The sequence below is a fragment of the Echiichthys vipera genome (genome assembly GCF_963691815.1).
Source record: "Echiichthys vipera genome assembly, chromosome: 4".
In the NCBI taxonomy this organism is placed as follows: Eukaryota; Metazoa; Chordata; class Actinopteri; order Perciformes; family Trachinidae; genus Echiichthys; species Echiichthys vipera.
The window spans coordinates 27,196,762-27,213,385 of NC_139829.1; the positions used below are offsets into that span (position 1 = coordinate 27,196,762).

At 40.0% G+C, this 16,624-nt stretch overlaps 1 protein-coding gene across 1 annotated transcript in view; it reads left to right on the forward strand.

Annotated features, from left to right (window-relative positions):
* Positions 1-3,253: 3,253 nt before the first annotated feature.
* The window catches only part of LOC310945542 (transmembrane protein 132C), a gene marked incomplete at both ends in the record, with an annotated part of 144,696 nt that continues 131,325 nt past the window's right edge, over positions 3,254-16,624 (forward strand). The window contains one exon of the mRNA XM_083911669.1: positions 3,254-3,314. Within this exon, the coding sequence (XP_083767795.1) occupies positions 3,254-3,314 (61 nt within the window). The remainder of the gene's footprint in view (positions 3,315-16,624) is intronic.

Below are 16,624 nucleotides of genomic sequence, written 5' to 3' on the forward strand. Positions count from 1 at the left end.
ATATTAGCTCCTCGCCTTCCAGTGATCACAGCGTGGAAGACAAGCGGAGCAATGACACAAACACTCATGAAAAGAATGAAAAGGCTGGTGGGTGACTCATCTGATATTTCTGTATTTTCAGCATCCATGGATCTTTCTTTATCTTTCCTTCACAACACCATCTGGCCTGCACAGAGAGAGACAAATCTCACTCACCAGTTAATCAATTACTAGATAGCAGTAATAAACCGTATATCATTTTCTGGGCTGATTTTGTGGATGATGATTAATTTTGAATAATTTATCATCAGCAATTATGGAGTCACAACAAATTCTTTCAAACTGAGAAACTGTAAACATGACAGTGGTCCCCATAAAGTAATGTATGACTTATGGCCTCATAGCCATAGTTTACTGAACGCAGCATGACCCATAATAAGTGTTTGGTGCAAAACATTATCAGTTGAACGGAGCTTGTGATCTTCAGGTAGTCTGCTAGAATATATCAGAAGGCTGCTATTAGCCCACTACACATATTCCAGATGCATGGCAGAGTAGAGCATATGGCTCTTGGGGCTTTAAATAGGAATATGAATGAAAATGAAGAAATTAAAATACAACAAGGACACTAGAAGCTCACTGTCACTTCCATCACTGAACACACTAATGGATTGCGTCTTTTTTTCCTTTTTTTTATAGAGTTGAATGCGTGTGCCACGTGCTGCTTTGAGTGGGTGCCCTTTTTTATCACAACATAACACAGATCCAGTATACAGTATACAAATGGATCAGTAACAAACCAGCCAGAGGTACAGCGCAATTGACCAAAGTATTATATCACATACATATATTAAGTATCTTTGTTTCATGTATTACTGAACATCCTTCAGGAAAACAACAAGATGAGTTTTTTTATTACTACACTTACATCCATCAAAAAGATGTGTGGTATTTGCTAGGGTTTTGAGGAAACTAAACACCACATTTTCCCCAAGCCTTTAAATAAATGGAGAATGATTGCGACATCTGCAGAGGTCTTGCCAGAACATCTTGGTATGAGAAAAATGACAAAATAGGTGTGATGTGGAAAACTTGTACGCAGTCACGATTTTTCCCGATGATAAATAAAGAATAGCTCAAAGAGCCTCAGCTGCCGTTGCTTGAATATATATTTGAATACAAATGTTTGATCAGAGGAGTTCTCGATACAGCGTGTTTGCATTTCGCTGTCTCTACTTGTACTCTGCACAATGACAATAAAGTTGAATCTCATCTAATCTAATCTAATCTTATCTAAACTAATCTAATCGACACAGTCAGATACCAAAAGCTCGAAGAATGCAAAGAACATCACATAGTATAGGGAGCTGTCTCAAGGACCAAGGACCACCTTATCTGCTATGGCTCCAGAATAGTAAAACAACCTTTTGTACAGCCCTTGGAGATGTACAACAAACAATCATAGACATATGCGTACATTCCAGAACTACTGATTATACCAAGGTGCCGGATAATATTTTTTTCTCCAACAAGGTGTAAAACTGAATATTAATCACAGAAAGAGCAGTTCCTGCTTGTCTTTTTTGGGGATTTACAGGATCATTTTTAAGTGAATGAATCATTTTGAAGGACACCTCCATAACCTCATGCACAATTAGGTATTTATGAGGATGCAGATATTCTTCAAGTACACATAATTAAAAAAAAAGACTATTCCAAAATGCCATGACATATGGAATAGAGGCATCACTTTGAAATAGGGCATATATGGCTCTGTTATCATTTTTGGGGATGTAGCAAGAAACATTTTTACCTGGGGAGGTTGGGGGAAAGTGTCTGGACCGATCTCTCTTAGGATAACTATATGTCAGAGTCAAGACGTCATCAGTATACTATGATTTCATCAAATTGTCCATTTCCTCCCTGTCAGTAACTTTCATCACCGGATCCTAATTGGATCTTTATGGTGTCCAGTGTTAAGTGTCTGTTGCCTCCTGTCCTCCACCTTCACACCTGAGCAGCTCACTTCAGTTCACTTTGTAGGCCACAAGGGGTCACTGGTGCCTGCTGAGTGGTGCAATCATGTCATCAAGTGGACACGTTCTGCAACAACTTTTAAAGTTATTATTTTGTTCCCAGCGTGCGGCGGCGTCGGTGAGAAAGTGTAAGACATTTGGTGAGGAGGAAGATGTGACTTTGGTGAAAACGCGTCCCGTCTGAAGATGAACTGAAGGCTTCTTGCGTCGGATGTGAATTCAGTTGGTCAAAGTGTCATACGTATACTGTATGTGTGTGTGTATTGTCACCACTGCCTGGGTAGACTGGTGTGCTGCTGAAGCGCCGCGCGCCTCCCCGTGTGTGCCAACACCAGTTATTGTCACTGCTTGAGGCTTTCTTCTCCTGCTCGGCTTCTCTCGATGCGCATTGGACGGCTGACAGTGCGTAAGCTCCATTGAAACTGTAGCCTATTGCCTGTCTACATAAACACCGAGAGATGAAGGCTCGAAACCGGACTTTTGCAGATGATTTGAGCTACTTGGTACCAAAGTGTAATTAGAAGTGGCGGCATAACGTTTTGGCTCCGGGATCAGAGCTCTGCGCGCTCTGTTGAGGCTGCTGCTGCTGCTGCGTGCTGCGTGCTGCTGCTGGAGTTGCGCTCAGGACTTGCCTGGGTGTGGATGTACGTTGACCTGTGTTGCAATTAGAACTTCTTTACTGTCATATGACATATTAACGCATGCTGCTGAGTGGGAACTGCTTCTATTCGTCCCCAAGTGTCGGACTTTACGCACTGTATAGCAGTCAACTTCAGGTGCCTGGGACTGACCAACTGAGGACAAAGGATTGAAAACGCTCTGGCTGTTTTAGGAGAACATTCTTCTGGAGCTCAGCGAGACTCATTGTGAAGATGTATCACAATAGACGTCTCACACTGACTTTACGCGTTTTATCAGGCGTCTAAGCTCTTTCTCCTCCAAGAATGCTTCAAAGAGTGATGCAAAGCTTCGCGCAAGTTCCCTCTCTTCCGTTGTTGAATTTTCCAGACAAAACAATTAGATAAGAGTCAAGTGAGAAGGCTTTCAAAATTATTTTTGCACACGCGCTGTGCTTCTTTAGCATTTGCAAATGACTGGATAAGACAGGACAATTTTAACAGCAAAGGCACCTTTTCACTGTATTTACAAACGATGCTGCACGTCGGATTTTTTTCTTTGAATTAAGCCACATAGGCTTCCATACAATTTTTGGGTGGATTTTTTTTTTTGTTTGCTTAATGACTCAAAGAAACATGTTGCACATCCTTGCTCTTCAGTCGGTGGTGTTACTTTTTGGAGGTAAGCCATATCAGCCAATTTGCCTAGATGGGTGCATTGTGGTGCACTGTTTCAACTGAAGAAATGTGTTTTTCTTACAAAGAACATGCTGTCAGTCATAAAGAAGTTTAACAGACACTGTAGCTACACACAGGACGAGTTCAAGCCTGATATAAGGGACAAATCCCACATGGGACACTGTGGCTGTCAGTCTGCTTTAACTCATATCTAAATACACAGGCATGTGCCACACAGTGTTCTTTTGCATGGTATCTAATTAAGTTCATCTCTGTTCAGTTCTACAGCATGTATCAAGAAACCCACTGCACCTGTACAACATACCCAGAGCAGCTCTGGCCTCAAATAACATTTAACTCATGAATATTTCAATATGACAGTGATTCTCTCTGCAACAGAATCACTGTGGTTTTACCTCTCAGCTCGTCGTGTTATAACATCAACATTAGTCTCAAAGCCCATACTTGTATTCTAGGAAAAGTTACAGAGACCTGCAGTGGAGAGAGATCTCCATAGCTCAGATCACAACATGACAAGGATGACAATTACTGCATGTTGTAAACAGATATCTGTTTTTTTACAGGAATTTCTCTCCGTCTAACTTAAACAAGGATAATGTTAATTTGCACATGACACTGCATCAGTCGTTTAGTGCCAGAAGGAGCAAAACAGCATTTACTTTGGCTGTCTTGGACCCAGACTGTATATCTGGGGGCAGCTGGTGTCTTGCTAATGAATCTCTACTGTCTCGCGGGAAAAGTGTTGAACCTAAGATGCTATTTGGTGACTGTATCCTGTCCACTAATGTGGAGATTTTATCTGGATAATACCTGGCTTTAGGGCTGTAACTAATGATTATTTTCATGAATCGTTTGTCAGAAAATAGCGAAAAGTGTCCATCCGAGTTTTCCACAGCTGATGTCTTTAAATGTCTTGTTTTTTTCAGCCCCAAACCAAGATATATTTTAATATGATATCAAACAGAGAAAAACAGGAAATCTCCATATTTGAGAGGCTGAAAACAGCATTTTTTGCCGTTTTTCGTTATCAAAAACTTGATTATCAAAGATGTTTGGCAAATATGTTTTTTTGTTAACTGATTAGTGGATTAATTGTTGCAGCTCTACTCGCCATTAGCAGCTTTATTTCTTATTAAACAAATGTAACTCAATATAGTTAAAAAAAAAAGGTTTGTTCAGCTTCGCAGCCTCAGATATTCAATAGAATATCAACTATCAATTGCAAAGCATCTTTTTCGAGTGACTGTACCTGTGTATTGCCTTATTATTTGCCCTGAGGCCAGCATAAACATCTTCTTATATTCATGTAAAAGCCTAATGGCAATCATAAATCAGTTATGGTCCAAAAAAAAAGAAACACCTACAATGATTTCTCAAGGGATTTTTGAGGTCATGCATTTCCAATAAGTCAATGCTAAACACTCAAACTGCATCTCACACATCTGTTGAGCACGTACACCTTGATTATGCTTCTCTCACAGCTCAGAGAGGATGACTTGACAGCGCCTCTATCATGAGTGCTGACTCACTGGCTTGAAGTGTATGGTAATGATGTTTGCCATATGCCAAGGCCTCTCAGTAACCATACGCAGTGTGATCCTAATTGAGCATTGTGTGTCATAAAGCTGCAGGACACAGCCTCTCACTGTGAATAGTGATGAAAATTGATAACACACTCCAGGAAATGAGAGGATCAAATCCATGCTCGAAAAACGCCTGCACAGCATAATGAAGCCATAATTAGGGAGGGAAACCTTCTGGTATTCTGTGACTGTGACTATCCCTTTGTTTGGAAGTGTTATCAGGCAGAGAGTTACTAGACCTAAAATAAATTGCCTTAAAATCTGTAGAATAAAATGTCATCATGATAAAGTGAAGATAATAGGGTATTTTTCTGTCTTCAGAGAACTGCCCGTATTTCTTACATTTTAAAAACAGTCCGGTCGTTCTATTAATTGAAGCCGCTAGGTATACTCTGGTGAGACACCTTGCTGGTATTCCTGAGTGGAATATCCAATCTTCCCTCCCTTCGTCTTATCCTTGAGCTTAACAAGATCCAAAAGGGGATCAAGCAAGGATAGCCTTCAGTCTACATCTTTAAGCACTAAGCACACAGCCCATGCTGTCTCTTGTCCCTGCTATATGTCTGTCTTCATGCGTCTATATCCGTGTCAAGGGATTGGCTTTGTCCGGTAGGGTTTTATGGCACACCAACATTTTATTAACCCAGCAGAGATTCGTTTAGGATCTTTCTCAGTGGAGAGTATTTATCTGTAATTGTCCTCAGAAAGATCCACTGCCGCTGTGGTCCTGCACCCTCTGGGCTGTGGCACACATCCAGCTCCTTTTCTCTTGCCCCTGGCAGTCTTTTAAGCCCTTTAACTCATGTCCTTGAGCAAGCAAGGACCGATAAATGAGAGAGAGCTGACATACTGCATGAACAAAAAATGTTTTTTTTTTTTCACTGGAAAAGGAAAACAAATCAATGGGCTTATAGTTATCTGTATGAGATTGTTGTGCTAACTTCCAGCTGAGCACGCAATACTGATACCGTACCGTCTTCATGCTTTGCAACTAAAAACGCGTGGAGTCGCCTCTGTCTTTGTTTGCGAGTGATGTTACATTTGCGAACGATACCGCTCCTTTCAACGGCCCTTTGTTACGAATGAATGGAACTTAATCGAGTCGTACTTACACTTATTGCACATTAAAGTTGTTTTTCTAATTGGACCACTTAAATGTTTACTGATATTAAGTGTTGCATGAACTGCATTGAAGGCAAGGCGACTCCATTTACATGACACATTTCATACAGAGGCTCAATTCAAAGTAGTAAATCCACGGACAAAGCAGAGGAATATGGCGTCACCTTGTGATAATGTTTACAATGCACATCATTGACATTAGGTTCGGCAACACAAGTTGTGCTGCTCAGCTAGTCCACACATGCAAAATAAAATTGTATCGGTGCGATGCTCTAAATTTGAATCTGATCCCAGTCTTATGCTGTCGTTATTATTTCACAGATTAACCACGGATTAAAAAGAAGAAAGGATAAAAGAACGATGAGCCATTCTCTGTGTGTGTTTTGATTGCACTGGAAGATTCCAGAAAATCTCATCGAGAACTACTAATCCTGAATTCTGTTGCAAACCGAATCCTTATACAGCTCATCAATTATACGTGTATGAAAAGCATATGGTCGTTAAGACTTAAATGAGCCTCTGTCTTAAGTGAGCTTGCATTCGATAAAGTATTGTCATTTTGCTGGTTCGTTGGATAGAACATGAAATCCCTGGCTTGGTAGTGTTCTTATGAAAGCTATAGCTGCTCCTTGAGTACACTGTGCAGCACTTTTTTAGATTTGTGCGGGTGGACACTGATAAAAAGAGGCAGATTTGTCCCTTCTCTCAAATCGAATTTTGGCGTGGCTTGGGTGTTTTCAGCAGTTCTCTTCATGAAAGGTGAAAGGAAATGGAATTAGAGTATAGCAGCATGGCATAAGCTGAGTTTGCACTTCTTCACTGTGTAATTACCAACCATCACAAATGTTTTACGCCATTGGTTTGTGTGTCAAATTGTGCACCTTTGTTTGTTTAATGGCTGTTTTATGAAAGGCACTGAGTAGGTGGGCTCTCATTTAAATCCCTTGTGCTGCTCTATCATGATCGTTATACCTAAAGTGTGTGTGGGAGGCATACATTTTAGCTTTCCAATCACTGAGTCAAAAAAGGGGTTTTGCCCCCATAAATTCATATATCATCAGTGTAATGTCCTATATTATTCCAACAAAGCACAACTGCCCTGTGTTAATTGGTTCTTTATAACTGCCGTGATCTCACATTCAATTTAATCAAGTTTCACGATTAGGGAAGGTGAATGGAGGAAATCTGTGTAAAAGCTTTTGTGTGTTTGTGTGTGTGTGTGTGTGTGTGTGTGTGTGTGTGTGTGTGTGTGTGTGTGTGTGTTTGTGTGGATGCGCGCGTGCCTGAGGGGGTGGTGGGTGGAGGATCATTGTAATAATTGGCAAACATGCTGATGCAGTGTTTGTGCATTCTCTCATCAGTGGATAGTTGTGTCTGAACAGAGGACTTCCCCCTCATAAATCTGTCGGGGAGTTCACAGCCAGACTCTGTTCTAGTCGCGCTGCGTCAACTAGGTTTGGTGCAACAGAGGGAAAACACCAGAGACCCCCAGCTCGTGTCAGACTGCAGACTGCCTCAAACTGTAATGTAAACTCACTGTTAATCATGAATTCCGGCTGCATCGGAAATTTCAATTACCTATTGCTAGGTATCAGATTTAGACCTCACGATTTAAAAAAGAACTTGTGTGATTGAATAAAGTTAAAACAAGATTAAGAAGCTGTGCAAGCCGTTCTGTGAGAGTGTCAGGTTCAACCTTGTATTTTGTGTTTCTACTAAAACATGTGAACATGCTATAATATTTTTAAAAAAGCACACAATTGTTACCATTCATTGTGTGCTCTAAATTAAATGTCAATCCACCCAGTAGTTTTTTGAGTAGTTGTCAGTAGGTACCTCTTTGGACCTTTGATGTCTTTGTAAAAAGTGCTAATCTATCAAATGGATGTTAAGATATTTCACTGGATTAGTGAAAACTTACTGGCGGCGCTATATGGAAATTCAGAAGATTATGAAAGTCATTAAGATTCATTCTCTGGTCACCATAAATGAAACAAGTACAAAATGTGTTCCTTAGAATCTTACCGCTAATTTTTTCCCTGAAAAGTCACTAAACAGATCACATCAAAGCTTCTGAAGAAATATTTTTAGCAGAATCAAAATACTCTTCTTCTAAAGCAATTCTTACCTTTCTGGCATTTTTACACTTTTGTAATCTTAAAATGCTCCTAATAAGCGTACGGCACACTAAAATATAAAAAGAAAATCCATCAGGTCTTATAACTCATAAAAATTCAATTATCAAATTTTTCTGATAAAAGTCTGACCAATCATTTATATTTGAATAAAAATGATTTGGCGAGCTTCCTGCCTGTCATCCATTTCTCTGTTTCACTTGCGGTGCTCATGCTGCGTTCCAGTGCCTTGGGAAGTCTGAAGTTTCGGACCTCCAACTACGCCAAGTGCACTGGAATGCCTGTCAAAGTGGAGCATCCTACTTGTGAATTCAGGGTAGGTAGATCTCCCCAGAATTCGTTAGTAGGAGGTTCCACTTGGCCAGGCTTTTCAGTGCACTTTGCCCAATTGGAGGTCCGAAACTTCTGAGTTTTCATGACACTGGAACGCAGCATTTCTCTCAGTGCACCTGTTGGGGGAGCGTCAGAGGTCAGAGGGTGGATTTTGGATGGAATCACTGTGACACCATGGACTGTATTAAAGTGGACGTAGCCTCTCCGTCGGGGCCCGTTCTCTCAACTTGATCCAATCGTGTTCGCCTCTGGGAGCCGCCATGTTGTCAGTTTGATTCCTTATTTCCTCTTACCAAAAAAGGACATTGATGTGACGTTGGGGTGAGGGAGATACATCTGTCTGGCTGACGTATACTGGATTACCCACATTAGCTCTACCGCTCGGGAGCTAGGCTAACAGAACACGTTACTAGATAAACAGGAGAGAGAGTCAGTGTTGAGATTATTTTCTGGGACCGGGAGAGAACAGGAGTTTAGTTTAATTATGCTTTGAAAACGGCCTATTGCAAACTACTCCTAGTGGAGGGCACTTCTATATTTGATAAACAAGGAAATCGCTGTGGTGGGCCTTGTGTGAGACATGCAAGGAAGGTAAAATCGCTTTAATTTATATATTAATGATAAGAAAATATAACTCTACTAAACATTAACATTCTTAAAACTTAACGTCTTAAAGTAAAAGAGACATCTTCATGGTGTTGTCGAGATACAATGCTTCATTACCTGCAGATAATGTTCCCTAAAAAACCCTATGCATTTATTTTGTATGCTTATTTTTCCAGCCTGTACTGTAAATATGTGTCTGCTTTTAATAACAGCTGAACATTTTTATTCTGCATGAAAAAGGGGGCAAAAAATATACAGTATTTGCATAGTTATTGTAATGTCAAAGCTATTGAGTCGAGGGATATTCCCAAAAATAAAACAAAACAAAAAAACCTACCAGACTAAGAAGTAGATTGTGTTTTTATTACTCCAATACATTAATAAAATGCCATTAGCCTGGGAGCTTTCTCTGGAAACGAAAACTTCTACGGCAGCATCCCACAATATTAGATATTAACCTCATATATCCTGCATTAAGGCTTAACAATATGAATACACCCAAGAACTTAATTTCCTTGTAACCGTGGGTCTTCATTATAAGCACAGATGTGAATAGGAAACCATAACAATAACAATAATTTGTCATCAATAAATACATTATATATTAAAGGTCCCATATTCAGCTCATGTTCAGGTTCATGCTTGTATTTTGCGTTTCTACTAGAACATGTTTACTTGCTTTAATGTTCAAAACACATTATGTTATACTGTCTGTCTGAATATACCTGTATTCACCCTCTGTCTGAATGAATCTGGTCTGATTGGTCAGTGTTTCTGGGTCTTTAACATCTGCGATCTACTGTATGTGTCTCTGCACCGTCATTGCAGCTGGGGAACGACTGTAACAGCAGAACCGTACAGAACTGAATACTTTCTGTGTTCATTTCTCTGTGGATTTGATACTTTCCCAGTATTTATATAGCACCACAACCTGCTTTATAATAAAAATAGACTTTCACTGTTTGTAATAGGGGACCTTTGAAATCGCACAGGCTGTAAATAATTATTTTGTATCACAGGTATATCTCCTACTTCCACAGCCGTTTATAGCATAGCTTTTTGTTGTTCTTGCTTCCTTCCTGTCAGTGAAGATGCATCCATAACTCCTTTTTGGTTATGCATTTCTGATTTAAGTAATCACAGGCAGGTGGCCGGACAAAAGGCTGTCTCTACATCTGAGAGAGTGGTGCACTTGCTTGTGTGTGGTGCTGTCGCTGTCTATCAGAGGCATCAGAGCTTAATGCATTAGAGGCAATGATCTGACAGGTACATATTGTCAAGGCCCATTGACTTCTTTGTGGTGTGGCTGATTGATTGTCTAGATTATGTTAAAATTGGAGCCGTGCGCCTCTTTGTGATTCAGAGTGGTGTGCTCATGCAGCAGAATGCTGAACAGCAACCTTAAAACTACCATTGAATTTTAATTTTAAAAATATATTAGTTTTTTCCCTTGAGCAGTCCATTCTGTTTATGAATAATCACTATTGTCTGCCGCAGCTGGAACGAGAAAGGGTTTGTTCTGCCCTCTCATCTGTGACAGCAAACCAATGCACAGCAGCATGAGAAATGACTTGTGGTAGATGGAAAGGTGCCTCTGACACAGCACATTTTATAATTTGAAACAAAGAGCATTAGCCTAATGTAAAAACTCTTTTGGATATAAAAAAAACTCACTGTATGAAATCAACATATTTATTGTCAGAGCCAGTCTGGGCTTTACATCAGCGTGGCATCGGTTTAAGATTTCAGCTCTGTGGTGGCTCGCTTTGACTGAGGTTTGTTTCTGTTCAAAATAATGGCATCATTAATCTGAATTCACAGACAAATGTATATGCTTATCATTTGTTTTTTGTTTTTTTAACCATCAACAGTCTTATTAGTATACAATGATATTTCTGTTATAATATTGCTATACAGGAACAAAGTATCAGCAATGCACAGACAGAGCAACAAGGCACTATCACAGTGGTAATAAAATATAAGCAAATAACTTCAAATCAATTCATTTAGATAAGTTTCATTCTAAAAGGTTATGTGAACATGTATTAATGGTAAAATGCCATTTCATCCATAAACATCACATATAGCCCTTGCTACATTCTTTGTCCACCAAGGACCCCTAAAAAACTGTAAGATATCTAGCACATAGCCAGCAGTATCCTAGTCATAAGTAAACACAACACTGACACATTCCTGCCCTGCAAACTTTCCCCTTGCATCCAGCAGATGCGGAGCAACATTAGCAATCATTTGCATTCATGTGCTTCACGACACTAGCTAATGTAAGTCCAACACTCACTCTCCTTCTAGCTGCTTTGGTCTCCGCAAACTCCTGGGGGAAATATCTGCCTCTTTAGCTGCTAAATGCTTCACTATGCTCATTAGCCAGTTGCTAACTTTGACTGTCTGTGCTGTTTTGTGCTGGGTAGATTGTGAACAGTGGTTTAATCTGTCAAAACAGCTGCCTGCCACTGCAAACAGGGTTGATGACAGCGGTGAAAGGGCATCTAAACAGTAAAGTTGCGGGCTAACCTGTAAAACCAAAAACAATGAGCTAAACACGCGAAAATGGGAAATTGCAGAGTCAGTTGAGGTTGTGATCTTTTGCACTTTACACATTATCCGGGTTGGGAGAGTTTCCTTCAAAAATTCTTCAGATACAATTACTACTGACCTGTTAAACATTGAACAACAGCAGAACAATGCAACCAGCTTTGGAGAGAAAATGGGGATACCTTTTTTGGATTCAATTCAATTCAATTCAATTTTATTTATAGTGTCAAATCATAACAAAAGTTATCTCAGGACACTTTACAGAGTAGGTAAAGACCACACTCAATGACTTATTTATGATTTACATAGACCCAACAATTCCTCTGTAGAGTACAGTGGCAATGAAAACCTTCCCTATAACAGGCAGGAACGTCAGACAGACCCAGCTCTGTGGAGGACGGACATCTGTCTGCACCGGTTGGGGAGGAAGAAAAGGAGAGAGAAAGAGAGAAAAGACACACAGATGGACAGGGAGAGACAGACAGACACACTTCCAGAGATGCAAGCAAAGCCTAACTTTGATTCTTTGCATCAAAAATGTGTCCTCTGCTCAGTGTATTTTTTTAAGGAAAAATGTATTGTCATCCAGAAAATTAAGGCAGGTGCTCAGACCTACGACCACATTGGTTTCACTTGAGATCAGAGTGGTGGTGTGTGAGACTCGTGAAATGTGCGCGCATATGCATGGTAGTGTAAACTATTTTATTGGGTTGCCTCTATGCAACAGGCTTTTATTGTTAAAGTTAAGAGCACAATGGGCAAATCTTGGTTCAGATGGATCGAAATAGGCACAACTGATAACAAGCTATAGCCGTAGCTGTACCGTTCTTCATTTAAAAATGTATTTTGAAACTGTAATACTGCTAATAATCCCCATTTTTAATTAACATAGTGGTTATCTGATTACGTCCTTTCCCCTGCTGTCATTTAACAGAATACAGTTTCCGTTTTTTGGGTCTTAATTACATAATGCCATGTCATATATTCTGTTACTCCCCAAGTCTTTTTGATTAAAGCAGCTTTAATAACCACATTTTAGGCACCCTTATCTCACATGTTCTTATGTTGTGTGTTTAATTAAAAATGTATTAAATATCAACCTATTCAGTGACAAACTAGATTGTACATATTTGATGACTATATTCTTCATATATCAATATTTCTTTGTCCGTGTAAGACAGTTCGGTTGCTACATAGAACGCATGCAGTCAAAATGGACCAACAGGGGTGAAAGGGAGCTGAAATCCCTTTTGATTGTGCAGTGTTGATTATGGGATCCGATGTCTCTTTGCTGCTTTGATTTTTAAAAGCAACACCGAACAGAAATACAGAACAATCTTTCAATCTTTGTTCATTCCGTACAATTTAGTTAAATGTAAATGCCCCGAACTACACTCTGACCATTGACTAGATGGTACTTGGTGTAATTGGAATGCCAGTGTTTGTGTGCGTCCTCAATCGGTCTTGACACAATCACCAGTTCCTAATCAGTGTGAAAGTAATGGCCACCTCAGAGTACAATCAGTGTACAAGTTTTAGTCTGGCACGAGTGGCTCTAACTTAATGAACTCCCCCGAGTGAACTCACTGAGTCAGCGTGAGTTTGTTCATAGACAAAGAGCACAAAAGTCTTCCTACACACTTTAACTTTCTGGATCTAAAAAAAACCTGTTGTCCTTGTATTTATATATCCTGAGCTTGTATTTATATACTGATCTTCAACCTCAAATGACTTCACGCTGTCATTTTGCCCTGGCTGTCCAGCAGCGTACAGTCCTTGGTTTTTGGCCGGCCGGACTGTTCATGCATCTTTGTTTCTCTCATGCTAGGGGACAGTGAGCTGATGACAAGAGAGGATTACATTTGTTCAGTCACAACATAGACAGCGTGGCAGTAGTAAGTCATTTGCCCTGTGGTGCTCAGTGGTGTGGCCCTGGCCAGGAGCGGCAGTGTTGGCAGTTAGCTCATCCTGCCACAGCTCGTTCTGAACCACTATCTGCTCCTGCAGAGTCTCCTCTTAACCCCGAGGCCCTCAATTTCACACAAATTGGAAAGAGCCACACCAAGCTGAGACAGAACGACCCAAATGATAATGAAGCGGTAGCATAAAAATTACAGTTTAATTCAAATTCTGAATGACATTGTATAAAGATGTTAATGCAACACTGAATGCTGTCTTCCTAACCTACTCAGAATTAGAATTTGTGTATTCAAATCTTTTTTTTTAGCCATGCTAGGATCATGGCTTTATGGATACAATGTCTGTCAGTTGGTTTCTCTGCCCCTACTTTGGCCTAGAATGAAATATCTCATCATACTTTGTACAGACATCCATGATCCCTAATGACTTATGTGATCCCTCAGAGTAAAATATCTCAACAAATATTGAATGGCAGCTCTGTCTCCTGAACACGACGTACCCATAGTTACAACAAAACTGCATTCTTAATTGTTTGAGGGAAACCAATGTTACGTTTACCTTTGATGTATCACAAATATATTGCAAATCAAACCAAACCTCAAACCAACGATCTCTTTTTATCACCTAACCAAGTAGTTTTATTTCAATTCACAACGTTTACCATGTGTTTAAAACAGCGACCATATCACAACATGCGCTGGTTGCTGGGAAATGTTTCCCTTGAAACATTTAGAAGGCAGTTTCCTTCAATGGAAATGTCATTTTTAGGAGACAGGGTTGTGGGTGGCTCACTACAGAAATGCATGTCCTCCTCAGGGTGAATTGCGCTCACTTTTCATCTAGCGCCATCATCAGGTCAATTTTTTTGTCAAATTTATCCAGTACTTTCTTTCCCAAGTACCTGGTACATGGCAAACACTATTCCTCCTTACAGCATGTTAGCATTGTCATTGTGAGCCTGGTAACATTTAGCATAAAGCCTCACGGACTCGCTAGCGTGGTTTTCTTAAGCAGATTGTTCATTAAAACATTTTTAGGTTACAAAATGTCGACAATACACCTCAATACAAGACATAATTATGAACTAATTAAAGAGAACTCAGGGCCCTGGGTTAGAAGTTCAGAAATGTAGGCTGGAGGCAGATTATTGACTGTGTTAAAGGTGCTAAGTAAAATCTTAGAACTGACTCTGACCTTTATTGACGGGCAGTGGAGGGAGGCTAATGTGGTGGTTGTCTCTGCATCCATTAAAAGCTCAGCAGCAATATCTCTACAGCAGCATGTTAGACTACATATAGTTGAGTGGTATGAATCTGAATAATGATACAAGCATTTTTTTCAGCACAGAAGGCAAACAATATGAAGGTTTGATTTGAATGTTTTTATGGCTCTGAAAAACATTTGGCAGGGTGTATGATGGGAGCCTAGATATGATTTGCTTAGAGGACACAGTAACTATTCCCCTGTATAAGTCAGAGATAAGTGCAAACAAGCAGTTGGCAAATGCTTCAATGCCCTGCTGGGTTGCATTTGATTACTATTGCTGTCTGGTTTCATGCTGTTTTTGTGTATTCTTGGAGAACATTGAAGATTGTTGTGTGAAGGCCCTGTAATTAGATGTTCTGGGACTAAGGCAACCGCTGAAATTCAGAGTGATGTAATCAGTGCCCCATCCTTAATTGCACACGCCATGTGTAGGATGGCTAATTTAGCCTGCAAGTGTGAAGAAACAGCAAGGTTTTGCCAGTTGACACTTTGCAAAGTCATACATGGCATTTCTCTGTTGGGTTGTATTTTTTTACAGCATTTCTGGAACCAACACAAGCGTATTTTGCTTTGACAGAGATAAAAAGTTTATCACCCAAACAGTACTACCCTGATTTCTTGAAGCAAGCATGATCGCTTCAACAATATCCATGCCAAAGGACAAGGGAAAACAGTGAGAAGATGTACTGCATGAGAAACGACTTATAAAACAACTAGCATGTCAGGTCTTTTCAGAGATGGAAGCCAGAGTGGTTCATCCAAAGAAATATTCAGTATCTGACCTGCATGCCGACAAGGCAACTTTTGTCTGAATGAGCAATGTGTCTGGAAATATATTGTGAGCTGTCCAGCATATAGAGGTGGGTTGATCTCCGAGACAGCAGCCTCCTGTGAATGAAGACAGATGAGAAGTGAAGAATCCCTCTATGTTCCTGTTATATGGCACAGTAAACATGAGCTCACCTCTGAGACAAACACTAAGATACAAAAAATAGTACAGATCCTCTATACAAAAAGTACATAAAACATGAAACCGTAGGCTGAAGGAAAATTGTATCAATTATTTGATAAGGGATCTGGAACTGGGGAGTGAACTTGTGATTTATTTTTGGTATATCTCTTGATGTTCTAGGACACAGAGCTACTTTATGCTGTTTCAGCTGGACAGCTGTGATGTAGAGAACTGCAGCTTTGAGGTCACTGAGTTAATCACATTCATAATTGTGGTATGACTGAACCAGTCTAGCCACATTTTTACACGCTGGTTTGAGATTCCTCCACATTTCTCCTATTATCTACTTAACGATCCCATATTATGCTCATTTTCATGCTCATACTTATATTTTGGATTTCTACTAGAACATGTTTTCATTATTTTTCTGAATATACCTGTATTCACACTCTGAATAACGTCTGAAACGCTTCGTTTTAGAAACTGTCCTCTTCAGCCCCCCTCCTGAAACTGCCCAGTCTGCTCTGATTTGAAGTTGCGTTCTCGGTGTTTGTGTGCCGTCATTGCAGCCGAGGAATGACTGTAACAGCCCTTTCTAGTGACACTTTCTACCTATATACAGTATCAGTCAAAAGTTTGGACACGCTTTCTCGTTCACTTGAAGGATAAAGTGTGTCCAAACTTTTGACTGGTATAGTATAGTATTTGTGACTCTACAGAAGCCCTTGACAGCTCATTTAAAGGCACAGCTTCTGAATAGAGGATGTGTGCATTTCTCTGTGGATTGAGTGTTTTAATACTTTTATAGTATTATAAAGCACCT